Source organism: Hemicordylus capensis, chromosome 2 (genome assembly GCF_027244095.1).
Source record: "Hemicordylus capensis ecotype Gifberg chromosome 2, rHemCap1.1.pri, whole genome shotgun sequence".
In the NCBI taxonomy this organism is placed as follows: Eukaryota; Metazoa; Chordata; class Lepidosauria; order Squamata; family Cordylidae; genus Hemicordylus; species Hemicordylus capensis.
Genome location: NC_069658.1, coordinates 388,688,248 through 388,702,666, shown reverse-complemented (window position 1 = coordinate 388,702,666; position 14,419 = coordinate 388,688,248). Strand labels below are relative to the sequence as shown.

Sequence of the window (14,419 nt, the reverse complement as noted above, 5' to 3'; positions counted from 1 at the left end):
TGGCTTTTGTTTGCTGGCTGGAAAACGTAACTATAAATCAACTAACCAAGAGAGGCAGTTACTTAAAACAAAGGCACAGTGTTTGCCATGGCAGAAAATTGGTGCTTTTTAGTAGAAGCTGGAGGAGAGGGAAGTGATGTGTGGAAAATGCAGAGAAGAGGACTGACCTTTAATAGGACGTGGTCTGTACCAGCTGTATGTTCAAGCTGTTCTGGTCCATGTGACTTTACAAAACTAGGCCACAGGAATTTCTCCTATCTCACTGAAGGGAAAACACACAGCTCTATCTGTGCAACAGCTAGTGATGCTTTCAGATTAAAAGACAAAAATTGTGTCCTCTCAATAATTTCAAGGGGGGAAATGTATTTGAAAGCAAGTAGAATCTTGTTTACAAAGAATGGTTGGCTTGGCACAAGCTGAATACCTGAGTACACACAAAATAGCAAAAGTACCAAACTACAGGCTTGGGAGGCTGAACTTCCCAAGTTGAAGCGAACATAATCAAAGGTTTGCTCTGGTAAATTCACATCCTTTATGGATCAGGTGCCAGCCTAATTTTAACTTCCTTCCTGACCATTAATTTTTTTCTCTACAATGAACTTTCATGGTAAGCCCTGGTGGCAGCTTCCCTCTGTTCCCAGACCCAGATTGCATCATCCCACATTTTTTAATCCCTAACAATCCCTAAATTGAGGAGGCTGCTTTTATTTATTGAGTGCCAACATTGTTTTAGAGGGGTTCCCAAGCTGTGGTACTCCAGATGCTGCTGAACTACCACTCCCATCATTCCCAGTTATAATTTATTAATGATGGGAGTGATAATTCAGCAACATCTGGAGTTTCACAGGTTGGCAACCCCTGCTCCAGAGGAGGAACAGTTGCCCAATGTGTTTTTCAAGTATGTCACTCTTCCATTGTCCTTCTGTGAAGATGTGATGTTCTGAAGTTTCTTGGGACCAGTCTACACACCCACTTGATCACAGCCCTCATCTCACCAGGCCTACTGCCAAGGCTAATTGTGAGGGATTGGAATTTAAGGGATGAGTTAGATCTTCCTGTGCTGGAAGGGGTTACACTCCCCCAGAAGGAACAGGTGCACATCTTGGGAGTGCTCTTGGATCCAGGCCTCACCCTGGTATCTCAGGTGGAGGCTATGGCCAGGAGCGCTTTCTATCAACTTCGGTTGATTAAACAGCTGTGTCCATTCCCTGAAGAGAACGACCTCAGAACAGTGATGCGTCAGCTGGTAACCTCCAGGCTCGACTACTTTAATGCACTCTACGTGGGGCTGCCTTTGTACATAGTTCGGAAACTTCAGGTAGTTCAAAATGCAGCAGCCAGATTGGTCTCTGGGGTAACCCGGAGAGACCATATTATGCCTGTCTTAAAACTGTTGCACTGGCTGCCGATACGTTTCTGGGCAAAATACAAAGTGCTGGTTATTATCTTTAAAGCTCTGAATGGCTTGGGTCTGGGCTACCTTAAAGAGAGCCTTCTTTGGTATGATCCCCATCGCTCGTTGAGGTCATCTGGAGAGGTCTGTCTACAGTTGCTACTGGTACATCTGGTGGCGACTTGGAACCGGGCCTTTTCTGTAGCTGCTCTTGGCCTATGGAATGCACTCTCGGCAGATATCCACAGTTTAAGCTTGCTGTCGACCTTTAAGAGAGCCCTATAAACTTACTTGTTTGGCCTGGCCTTCCAAGGTTTGTAAAGTGTTCTTAAAAGTATTTTAAAATAGTTTTTAAATTGTTTTTGAATTGTTTTTTATTGTTTTTAGAACTATGTTTTAAATGGTGTGTGTTTTTAGGTCTTTTAAAATTTGTTGTGTACCACCCAGGGCCTTTGGATGGGCGGTTTATAAATGTAATAAATAGATAGATAAAAAATAACCAGCGGAGAAAACCAACCACACAGAGACAACACCTTTCACCTAGTCCTCCATCCCTAGTTCCTTCCTCTCACCACAGCCCAAAAACAAGAAAAAGAGGGAAGAAGCCAGCCGATAGTCTGCTCCACTTCGGTGGCAGCAAAATGCTCCCAAGGGGCTATGTACACAGAAGCGGATGGGGACATGCAGTGGCAGCTCACAACTTCTGTGTCCCTCAGACAGGGTGCCCAAAGCTGCCCCTGTTCCTTGCATCCCCTCCCCTCTCTATTTTTAAGGGGGGGGGCAGGAGGGAATCTTGCTGCCTCATTGGCACCCCAGTAATCTTCTGCTTGAGGTGCTTGATTCATCTTGCCTGATAGAGGGGCAGCCCCTGGGAACATTTCAAAGATGGCAAATAAAGAAGATATATATTTCTTTCAGTCCTACTCAATGAAAAAAATTCAGAATACTTGACAGACAAATTCCCCCCCGCCACCCGATGGGTGAAAGGGAGGCTTCAAGGGTGGGGGAGATGCTGTTCTATTTCTTCCCTTCAGAGCCTGATTTCTCACTGTAGTCAATGGAGATTTTCTCTTTGACTCGAAAGCTCTGTTAGTAATGCCTTACTAACAGCTCTTTTCATTCTCCATGTGGCCCAATCCAAGATTGGGTGAGTGATGCTTCCTTGCTGCATTATTTGATCTGTTTTGCTCAAGTACCAGTTCTAGTTAACTGGCTAATAATAGTGTGCTTGGCTCTATTTTTAGAGGGTTAATTAAAATAATCTAGCCTGGGAAAAGTGTTGGTTTTGGGTTGTTTTTTTAAATTAGAAACCCTACATCACTAACAGTCACTCAACTGGTTGAGGCAGGCTGCAAGCTCCGTGCCAGGCTGATGAGTAAGTTGGCACTGGCACAGCAGTAACACTTTCTTCACCAAGCTGTGAACAGTTAGTGTAAAATACCAGCTCCATACAAAACCTTATTTATTAATCTCAATGGAGGTTTCATTCAACTTTGTTATCTAGAGACCTATTGTGATGCGAGGGGCAACACATGTGATTGGGAGGTCCAGCTGTTAATGATCAACTACTTTTAATGAGCAACATCACCAGGCAAACAAGTTGTTAATTTTGCAGTCATGGAATTTGTACAGCATTTAACAGTTGTTGCATACAGTATTTCATGCACAGTTCACTGTCAACTGTTGCACAGGAATTATGAATGGATCAGTGTCTGTCTGTAAGGAGACAACAGCTGGAGTTCTACAGGAGATGGACCCAGCCCAGGTTCTATTCCACATTCTTGGGGGGCCCCATCCAGATGATCGTATTGCCCACAACTGATTAAGCAATACAGCACCAAGTCAATAGTAAGGAAGAACATACCTCAAAAAGAGGTACCAGGTAGAACTGAACTTTTATGCTACAATCCCCATTTTGAATATTGTAATTATCCTGCTAGCAGACTAGTTTGGTTAGGATAAGCATGAGGACTAGCACAATTCCCATGTGGCTTGTGGTTATCAAGCTTGCCAAATATTAACGTAAGAAGCTGTCTTATAGCAAGTCAGACCTTTGGTCCATTATCCCAGTATTATCAACCCTAACTGGCTATGGCTTTCCTAGGTCTTAGACAGAGGTCTTCTTCAGCCCTGCTACCCAAAATCCTTGTAACAGAGATGCCAGGGACTGAACCTAAGCCATCTAAATCCAAAGCAGGTGCTCTGTATTCATTCATTCATTCAATTTTTATACCGCCCTTCCCAAAGTGGCCCAGGGCGGGCCACTGGCCACTCTGGGCCCTCAAGCCTGATGCTTGAGAAACCTTCCACCTGGACGTTTGCCTATTAAAAGGGCTTGAATCACTCAGTAATACAGTGAATGAGTTTGCAATTGCCACAATTGCAATTATGAACAATTATGAACCATTTTGAGATGATTCATAGTTCTATTAATCAAACTGGAGAAATGGATTATAAACGGAAGTCCCCCAATGTATTTGTTATTATGATTTGTAAATTACCCCAGGAGTTTTAAACTGAGGGGTGGCATCTTAGCATTAAAAAAAATAATAAAACAAAATATGCCTTTTAGTACTTCCCCCAGCAAAGCTTTCAGTCTCCCTTGCTCTGTTGCTTTGTGGAGGGAAAAACTGCATTTCTGAAAAGCCAAAAAACTAATATTTGACAAAATCTACCATCATTGGGATTTTTAAAAATACAACTTAATCTAATAATAAAATTTATTGAATCCCTTTATGTAAAGGACATGGTGATTTTAAACAACTATATTATCTGTGTTTTGAAGCAGTGGCAAGGAATTTTGCCCGTGTGGTTTCAAATACATTCTTGGCCATTTGACACCATCCTGTCCATTTTCAAGATCTGTATTTAAAAAAATCAGTTCCAAAAATGAACCCAGTTCTGTTTTCCTAACTTGGAGAAATCAGCTTTGTATTAATGTATTTAAATGAGCAAGATAATTTTTCCAGAAAAATCTTGCAGTGAATTTAACTGCTGACTACGTACAACACCTAGTTATGCCAGTCCTCTGTACCATTATTAATCTTTCACAGTACAAGCTTGTGATTACAAAATAGTAATCAAAGTAATCCACAAAGATTACGAAGTAGGGATGAATAAATATAGCTGATCAAAATAACAGTAATTTTTGTTTTCATTTGCAAGGAACAAACCATGTTATTGGCATGTGTCAATCTTTGAGCCTCTTCTCACAATCCATGAGAAGGGCTCCAGAGTGGGCTGTGGGGAAGGCTGGTTATATTTGCCTTCCCCGCAGACGATCCCGCTGGCATTGCTAGGTGCGTTCCCCACGCACCCAGATGATTCCCCGCACACCGAGGCAGCGGGGAGGGCTGGGGGCTGGGATGTGCCATCCTGGGCCCCGGAAATACCATGATGCACCGTGTGAGTGTGCAGTGCATCATGGGGATCCCCCCTCCCATCCCCAGGCTCCTCGCAGCTGTCAGACGATAAGGAAAATGAGGTTAAGGGAGCACTTGCTCCCTTAACCTCATTTCCAAAGGTGGCTTCTTAGGTGGGTTTGCCATCACGTTGCTGCCAGGATCGGCCCGATCCTGGTGCTTCACACACGTGTGCAAAACTGGGCTGGGTTCCCTTAGTCTGGTTTTACATGTGCATGTGAATAGCCTCAGAGTCTGTCTACCCAGTTTTTAGGTCAGGGATTTTACTGTAATTATTATCCCAGTTTTTTCCAGAATAAATTATCTAAATTGGAGTACTGTGAGTTTAGGTAAAGTGTGTCGTCAAGTCGATTTCGACTCCTGGTGACTACAGAGCACTGTGGTTTTTCTTTTGGTAGAATACAGGAGGGGTTTACCATTGCCTCCTCCCACGCAGTATGAGGTGATGCCTTTCAGCATCTTCCTATATCACTGCTGCCTGATATAGTACCAGCGGGGATTCAAACTGGCAACCTTCTGCTTGTTAGTCAAGCATTTCTCCACTGCGCTATTTGGGAGAAGATCAGTGACTCTACTCTTGCAAGAATACAGTGTAAATTCAGTTAGGACAGGAGTGTTTACTCTGCGGCCCAGAGGCTGAAACTACATTGGTTGGGGTCCTACACCATGCCTTTTCAGTCTGTTGGCCGCAAAGTAAATACCTCTATGCAATGCTGATCAGAGCACTTGATAGAGGGGGGAGGGAGCAGTTCTGCTTAGTGGGACCTAGTTGTTTGCCCCTCCAGATGACTGCTATTTAAGAACAGGCTGCACCAGGGCTTGGGGGCAGGAAGAGTTCTGCTGGGTGGGGCCCCAGTTGTTTGCTTCTGCTCCACATAACTCCTGGTGATTGCTATTTAAGAACAAGCTGTGCCAAGGGCATGAGCCGAAGGGCAAAAAGTGAGCAGATGAGGCCTCAAAAGCAGGAAGAATAAAAAGACATCCCCTTCAATTTCAACAATGTAGGCTAGCAAAGAGCAATAAGTGACATTTACTCTCTGACTGGCTGGAGAGGCATGGAGGAGTTAGTGGAATAATAGCAGCCTGGTGTAACAGCAAGAGCCCCATTTGGAAGGACTTTCAAGATCTGCTGCCTAGAGCTGCTGCTTCCTTGGTGTGAAATTTGGGGCCTTTGGGTGCACTGTGGGGGAGTCTAGATTTCTTCTGGTCTTGTAGTAGCAAGCAAACATTAATGGTCCACTTTGCTAAGCAGGGTCCACCCTAGTTTGCATGTGAATGGGAGACTACATGTGAGTACTGTAAGATATTCCCCCTTAGGGGATGGGTATGCTCTGGAAAGAGCATCTGTGTGCTTGCACGCAGAAGGTTCCAAGTTCCCTCCTTGGCATCTCCAAGATAGGGCTGAGACACACTCTTGCCTGTAACCTTGGAGAAGCCGCTGTCAGTCTGTGTAGACAATACTGAGCTAGATGGACCAATGGTCTGACTCAATATGTGGCAGCTTCCTATGTTCTGGCGTGAGGTGAGGGCACGGTGAGAATTGGTGAGAGCGGCTCTTGCTCTGGGCTTGCCTCACACAGGAGGCCTCATTGTAATTATCTCCCACTCTGAGGAGTGATATTTGGAGGTTAGAAGCAACACACGGACTTGGGTGTCTGTTACTACAGAGGTTCATTTGGTGTGACCATTCCTGGGTGTGGGTGGGCTTGCTGTATGGCTGCTGCTCTCCGTGTGCAGCCAAAGAGTCATGTCCTAGTGTTGCTGACACAGAGGAGCTGAGTTGGTTGGGTTGGGGGATGTATCTGGGAGAGCAGAGGACTAGGGATGGTCTGGAAATCGTGATTTTTTGGGTAGTGGGCAGAGGGAGATTTGGTGGGAATTGGGCAGGCCGTTACAGGGGAAATGGTTCAGGCAATTGAGGCCTGTTCCTTTTTCTGGCTTTTCTCCCAATCCAAAAGCTCCAGAGAGCTCCGGGAACATGCCCTCAAGGATTAGGGTGCTGCTGTTGAATGCCAGGTCAGTAAATGCTAGAACATCTCTCATCCACAACTTGATGAGACCAGGTATGTGTGACAAAGATCTGGTTGGATGAGCTAGGTAGGCTTGGTCTCTCTCAGCTCTCTCCTCTAGGCTTCCTGATCTTACAGCAGCCCTGCCTTGAGGATCAGGAGAAGGACTAGTTGGTCATCTATCACAAGGCCTTTCCCCTTTCCAGGTGCCCAGTTAGGCAACCTCAGAATTCCATATCTTGTCCTTGAGGGTGAGCCTCTGAAATAGGTTGGAGATACTTTTGGTGGACTGACCACCCCACTGTACTTCAGTCTCCCTACCTGAGCTGATGGGGGTGGTTTTGGAGGTGGCATTGGATTTCCCTAGACTTATTGTCTTAAGACTTGAATGTCCATGCTTGGCCACCCCTCTCCACCCCCCACCCCCACAGTAGGAGCGGCTCAGGATTTCATGGCTACCATGGCAATCGCAGGCCTATCTCAGTTGGTATCAGGCCCTACCATGTAATGGAACATACTCTGGATCTGGTTTTTGCTGACCAGGGAATAAATGATCTGAAGGTGGGGGAGTTTTATATAACTTTCTTATCATGAACAGATCATCATCTGCTGGGATTTTGTTTGATTGTTCTGCCTGCCATCTGCAGAGGTGGTGAACCAATTAAAATGGTTTGCCCTCAGATGCTTATGGGTCCACTCCATTTCCAGACAGCCCTTGGGGAGTTTTCAGTTTCCAGGACCAATGACTCTTAAGGCCATGAATATCTGGAATGTAGACAGCCCAGGCTTTTGACACAGTGACTCTCCAGCTTGGTGGAACCTGTTCTGCTTCTTGGTTTACCTTGGAGCTCAGGGCAATGAAACAACTTGGGATGACACTGGAGGAAGAGTCATAACGAATCCAACTGAACACAGGCTAGAACCCAGTTTAGGGAGTAATCCATGATGGTGGGGGTGGCAAGCAAACATTTTCCCCCCACCTCCATTTCATTTGCTCAGTGCAGGCCAGCAGAACTATTTCACGAAACCAAGTCATTGCTTCACATATCTCCCTATATAATGGGAGAAGAACCATCGACGGCCTCTTGTGACCTGTTTGCATGCTACTTTGCAGATAAAGTTGCTCACCATTCGGACTCCAGGGTTTTGGCAGTTCCAACAGACATGCCTCAGGCACCATCTGGTCCTATTGTGTTCAGTTCTTTTCCATTAGTGCAGCCCAGGGATGTGGACAAGATACTAGGCAGTGTGCAAGCAATGGCATTTGATGGGGATTATGGGAGTTGTAGTCAACAACATCTGGAAATCCCTGTTAGAGGGAACACTGGCTGAGTCCTTTTCTCAAGAAGGCAGATCTGGCCATGGTTACTCATGCCTTAGTCATGTCATTGTTGGATTACTGTAATGCACTCTAAGTGGGGCTGCCCTTGAAGAATATTTGGAAACTGCAGCTAGTGCAAAATGCAGCAGCTAGGGATTTGTCAGGAGTTGCCCACTAGGACCATTTAACTCCCTTTCTGAACAAGCTACACTGGCTGCCAATTTGTTTCCAGGTCCAATTCAAGCTACTGTTTTAAACCTTTAAAACCCTTAGTGGTTTGCACCCTGGACATCTGAAGTACTGTCTGCTCTCAAAGATTTCTGCCCACTTGACAAGATCGTTGGAGGGGGCTCTGCTCCACATGCCGACAATGAGAAGGAGGCTTGGTTGTTGTGCACGCAGAACAGGGCCTTCTCGGTCATTACCTCCATTCTTTGGAACGCTCTCCCAGTAAGCATCCGCTCCATTACAGTTTTTAGAAGTCAAGTAAAAGCTTGGCTTTTTACCCAGGCGTTTAGAAAAGTGTGCTATTTTCTTTGTTGGTTCTACTCTGTGTTTTGTATGTTTTTATAGTGTACATGTTTAACTTTTAAATTGAAGATCTACATATTAGGTGGAATAAAAATGTGATAGATATGTATTTTAATACATTTTTTAATACTTAAATTTAATATTTGTATAGTTCTAATGGTCTAATTTGTATATTTTAAGACTATATTGTAAACTGCCTTGAGGTTTGTTTATTGAAAGGTGATGTATATAAATGTAACAAATAAATATGTAATGAATAGTTCTAATTTGCAGCTCTCTTCATGTATATGTTAAGGCAACCTGCTTCTGAATAGTTATGTACATATGCTATGGATTTGTTGCCAGCACAGCAAGACCTTACACATTGTAATGAAAAAGGAATACGCAAGCACCTTCACCAGGCCTTGCTGCACTAGATTAGCAATTCTCAAGCTTTGTGCCAGTTACACTGGGAATGGAAAGCCATTTTTTGCATCAAGTGTGACTGCCAGGACTCACTCCCATTCAGTGTTCTCTCTGAGGCATGTACACATGCTCACACTGTTTTTTTACGTCCGCTCAGTTATTTTTACATCCCACTCAGGTTGAATCAGGAAGGCCCCACTTTGAAAACACACACGCACAAACCGCCTTGATACTGCCACTCAGAACAAAACTCATTCCGCACACAGATGAAAAAAAATTAGAGAGAACACTGCTCCCATTGCAGAGGTACAGCAAAGTTACCCATCCTGAGAGGCATGCCCCAAACAGTGACTTGCACTGGAAAACAGGGGCAGGCTTCCTTGAACGGGCCGTTCTTCCTCTTACATATTCTAAAAATAAATGATTTGAGATGGATGTGTGGGGGTGGGGGCACAGGTAGAGCACATGCTTTGCATTCAGTCCCTGGCATCTTCTAGTAGAAATGGGACTGTGAAATACCCCTGTCTGAAAGCCAGTACAAGTCAATATAGACAGTACTGATCTAGATGGACCGAAGGTCTGATTCATTATAAGGCAGTTGCCAGTTTCATATATTGTATATTCAGACAGAAGAAGTATACCTCGGTTATCACACAGTTAGAAAGCACTGCACTAGAACCTCAAGAGCCCTCTTCACATCACTTTGGTTTTCTGTTGATGGTTACTGTGTCGTTTTTGGCTGAGGAAGGGTTGTGAGATCATAGTGCTGTGTTTGCCAAAGTGTGCAATAAATCTGTGGCTGTATTACAGCATGCTCTCTTCTGTTAACCAGCAGCCTTTGAGCATCCAAACCCATTCAGGAAACACATACGGTGAAAGACCATCCACATCTCTCTCTATTTGTGTCAACTTAATGAATGGCGGGTCCTAAGGTAGGTAGGATAAACTCCCTGTGTGTTAACAAACTGCAGAGAAAAACAGGCAATAGATTCAATGGCTACTGATGTCATAATGGCTGAAAAGGAAGAGCTCCACAACCATTTGAGCAAACTTGTAGGTGTTGCCCATAGCAACCACCTGGGCCTTCCTTCACACACTCTTGTTTGCTGAAGCCATGTGAAATTTATGTCTAGGAAATTTCACAGGTCACATACAGTTCACAGCAGCCAACATAGACAGTCTGGACCCTTGGAAGAGAAATACTAGTATTTGGCTGACTCTGATGGAATTTCATAGGTACCTTGCTAAGATGATTGATACAAATATCCTGTTAATGAGTTCAAACTTTGCCATGAGCTTTGGTCCAAGTGTTATTGCTGAAGTGTAGATAACACTTAGCTTGGAGATGCAGAGCTATCAACAGCAGCAGCTATTCTGGGCATCAGTCTGTCTCTTGGGTACGGAAGGACCTAATTACAAGTTAGGTGCAAATCTGTGTAATGGAACCCTGATGAATTCTCTTTATTCTCAGCAGAAGCAGTTTCAGTTTGCAAACATGAGTTTGGAACCATGTAGAGAGAAGTGTGGCTGGGGGCAGGCACTAATCTTCAAATTACTTCACCTTCCAAAGCAGTTTTTCCTGGAGAGAAAAAAGAGCCATCAGGTTTCTGTTACATGTACTTGTGCCCCATTAGGCCCTGTGGGCATGTCCCCTTTGTCAAGGGTCAGAGGCAATGTAAAGTGATCTTTAGAAGCTGCATGGCACCTCTGTTAGGGCAGCATGGATGACATTCTATGTAGGACAATATTGCACAACACTGTGTATAACCTCATGCCTGCTTTTCAGAGTGCAGTTTGATTAAGCACCATAGCACCAAACTATCTGTTCAGAATGCATCTGGCATGGGAACTGTACTGGCATCGAGAGGAGCTGTATCAGGGCCCCTTGCCACATTACCTGCTCCCAGTCTCAGACCATGTAGGTAACCTCAGAAGGGCCAAGATATGTGGCAACCATGTATTTTTAAAAAGTGTGTTTTTTGGTGTAGTGGTTAGAGTGCTGGACTAGGACCGGGGAGACCCGAGTTCCATTCAGCCATGAAACTAGCTGGGTGACTCTGGGCCAGTCACTTCTCTCTCAGCCTAACCTACTTCACAGGGTTGTTGTGAAAGAGAAACTCAAGTATGTAGTACACCGCTCTGGGCTCCTTGGAGGAAGAGCGGGATATAAATGTAAATTAATAAATAATAATAACTTCAAGACCACAGATGCATTTTTGGGAAAGGAAGGGGAAGGGAAGGGAAGGAAAGGAAGCGAGAAAACCCATAGGAACATAGTAAAAAGTGTAGTCACACATTTTCATTCAATGTCCCCATTTCAAACAAGTTGTTCCAAACTGTTCCCAAGTCCCAAAGTCTCAAGCCTCATGCTGCTTCTCTACCAGTGGCTCATTTGCCTCTCACAGTATTTCCCAGGCAGGCCTCCAATTGCCAGTGCCCATGAAATGACTGACAATGGCTACCTCTCTTCGGCAATAACCTTCTATCATCAGTGTCTTGGTTTTGATGTAGGAAAATAAAATCTAGGCAAACTGTTAATATGCAAGGGCGGATTATTTTTTTAAAAAAAATACCACCATTGCAAGTGTGCTAAAATAAAATATCACAATCTATTCCTGAAATTTAAAAAATTGCATGAATCACTTATAATTCCAGATGATTGGAACATTTATAATTATAAATAAGACTGTTCCTTTAAGAACAAAATCCTTTGTCAGGAGGATTGGGAAAAGGGAGAAGGGTCAGAGTACAGAGTACGTAGTTTAAGGGAAGCAGTTCAGTTGTTATGAGACTTATTATAAAGAACACCTATTTTTTTCCATCAGCATCTTGCTTCATAACATCTAAACAACACAGAATGTCATAGAAACATAGGAAGCTGCCTTCTACCAAGTCAGACCATTGGTCCATCTAGGTCAGTATTGTCTACACAGATGCAGTGACTTCTCCAAAGTTGCTGGCAGGAGTCTCTCTTAGCCCCTTCTTGGAGATGCCAGGGTGGGAACTTAACCTTCTGCATGCAAGCATGCAGGTGCTCTTCCCAGAGCAGCGGCCCCATTCCCCAGGAGAATATCTTCCAGTGCTCACACATGCCCATTCAAATGCAAACCAGGGTGGACCCTGCTTAGTAAAGGACACACACACACAAACACACAAACAAACACACACACACCAGCTCTCCTGGAGCAATGCCAGCCCCACTAGGATAGTGAAAATTTAAGAACTAAGCCACATCTGCAGTAACGTGTCTGGAAGTCAGTTTGTAACTGTTTCACATCTACCACCTGCAGTGCAAATTTATGTGTAGTTGTAGAACTGGGGCACTATGTCATACAAGGAGTGTCACAGGAGTGGTGCTGGCCCACTACTGTCCCATCTATGCCACCCAGATTCTGCTTAAAGGAACTCTTCTCTTCCACTTCAGCTGAATAGTGGGGTTTGGCTTACTGTTAAGTGTCACACATATATCTTTCCGGATACACACCGTTTGCAGTTTATGCCAGTTGCCTCTATAGCATGCAAGGGCCAAATGCAAATACCACACTCCACTGCGTCTATAGCACACAAATACCATACTCCATTAAGCTGTTGAATTTCAAGACCTTACAGCCTACCCTCTAGGGGTGTGGTTGCCTGGGAATTCTTATTACTACAGTTCTAAGTTCCTAGCCCGCAGGGCAGGAGAGATGAATATGAACGGAAATGGACAACTTCTGCTGTAATCCTGGAGCTGCTTCTCATAAGATTTGCCCTGGCCCTATATGTTTCCATGGTGTACACATGGTTAAATTAAAAAACAAACAAACCATGACTCATTGCACGTCATGAGGTAGACGTGCGTACATGCCAGACCCCTATGTACCCACTTCTACTGTAAAGCATGAAGCAGCCTTTGCAAACATGAGCAAGTCATAAGAGGGTTTCCAGAGTTCAGTAGGAGGGACTTCTATCTTCAACAGTCTCACTTCCTTTTCTTTATTCCTCTATCTTCACCCACATATTTATTTCTCATATGCTTTGGACCTTAAGTCCTTCAGGAGAAAATAACTACAAGAAAAGATGCACATTCTTTTAATCCAAATTGTAGCCCAGAACAAGTTCTGGGAGGTTCCAAGTGCAGAATATAAAACGCCTTCTGGGCCGAGAACTGAGCATTTCAGACTTCATTCCTATTTTTCTCAGCTTGGTTTTCAATATTCTTCCTACTGATTTACAACAAAAGACTCTGACCTTTCCAGGACAGTTAAATTTACACGCATACACACATACCCCAGGTAACCCCAAATGAACGCACATTTCCTCTTCTCATGCTCAAAGCCCAGCTGCTGGATTCCAAATCCCCGAGGAAGTCTGTTCTCCACTCACCTGTGTATGAAGTCTTTCTCATGCTGCCCCTGTTCCAGCTGTTACATAGGAAGAGTCGAGTAAAGTTTCTCCAAGCTACTCTTGCAAATAATCCCCAGGGTGATAGGCGACTGCTTGAATAATCCTTTTGTTCCAGCAGGCAGTGCTCGACAGGGGAAGTGTACTCCTCCTACACGTTGCATATATACACAGTTGCTGCTGAGGAGGGAGTCCACAGCACTCTCCTTAATTAGAACACACCTTTTCTAATCTGGTGTGCAGTTGTGGGCTGTTCCAACAAGACTAAAGCTGAGGGGGGTGGCTAAGAGAAGAGCTCAGTTTGCAGCACTGCTTTAACCTTTCCTCCTCTGTGAACAAATTCGCCCCGACACGTGTTCCTTCTCACTCCAGGCCTGCTAGATTCCTTTCAGGTTTAACCTGTGTACGCTGAGGGAGGTCTTTGGACTTCTTCCCACCCACTGGCTGCTCGACACCCACCTTACTCTCCTTTCTCTTCTGTGCAGCTCAGGTCAGCACTGATCTAGAGACAAGTATTCCCCAGTTCAAAGTACATCATGGCCTGACAGCTCTGCAGGTAAACACAGAGCTCCTCTTTCCCCTTTCAAAGGCATGCTGAAGGCTGCAAGTCACATAAAAGCATTTACTCAGATCCTATAGACTTAAGAGTCTGTAGTGAATGTATGCAGCCATTCACTGCTCAAGAGAACTGGGCCATTAGCAAACTGGCATGCAATGCAGCTTCCTTGCTCCCCACTTAACAACACTACTAACCCTAATATATTATTCAAAGGAGGCTTACAATACTCCTGGGTTTCTCGCCTCAGGACACTGGATTGGTTAGCAGAAATGATAAGCACTGGTTCATTTCCTTGCAAAATACATTACAAGTAATTAGGAGTCTGAAAAACATGACTATATAGATGGAAAGTGGGAATTTAAATGGGAGGGGCAAGGCAGAAACATTATGGATCCT

General features: G+C 44.4%; 1 protein-coding gene across 3 annotated transcripts in view; it reads right to left on the bottom strand.

The window, feature by feature from the left end:
* The window catches only part of SEPTIN9 (septin 9), a 322,440-nt gene extending 308,461 nt beyond the window's left edge, over positions 1-13,979 (bottom strand). The window contains exon 1 of one of the 3 annotated variants that reach the window (XM_053296380.1): positions 13,447-13,979. In XM_053296380.1, coding sequence (XP_053152355.1) covers positions 13,447-13,468 — 22 coding nt within the window. In that variant the 5' untranslated portion in view covers positions 13,469-13,979. The remainder of the gene's footprint in view (positions 1-13,446) is intronic. The other 2 variants (XM_053296381.1, XM_053296382.1) reach the window with 2 other exon arrangements.
* Between the last annotated feature and the right edge of the window lie 440 nt (positions 13,980-14,419).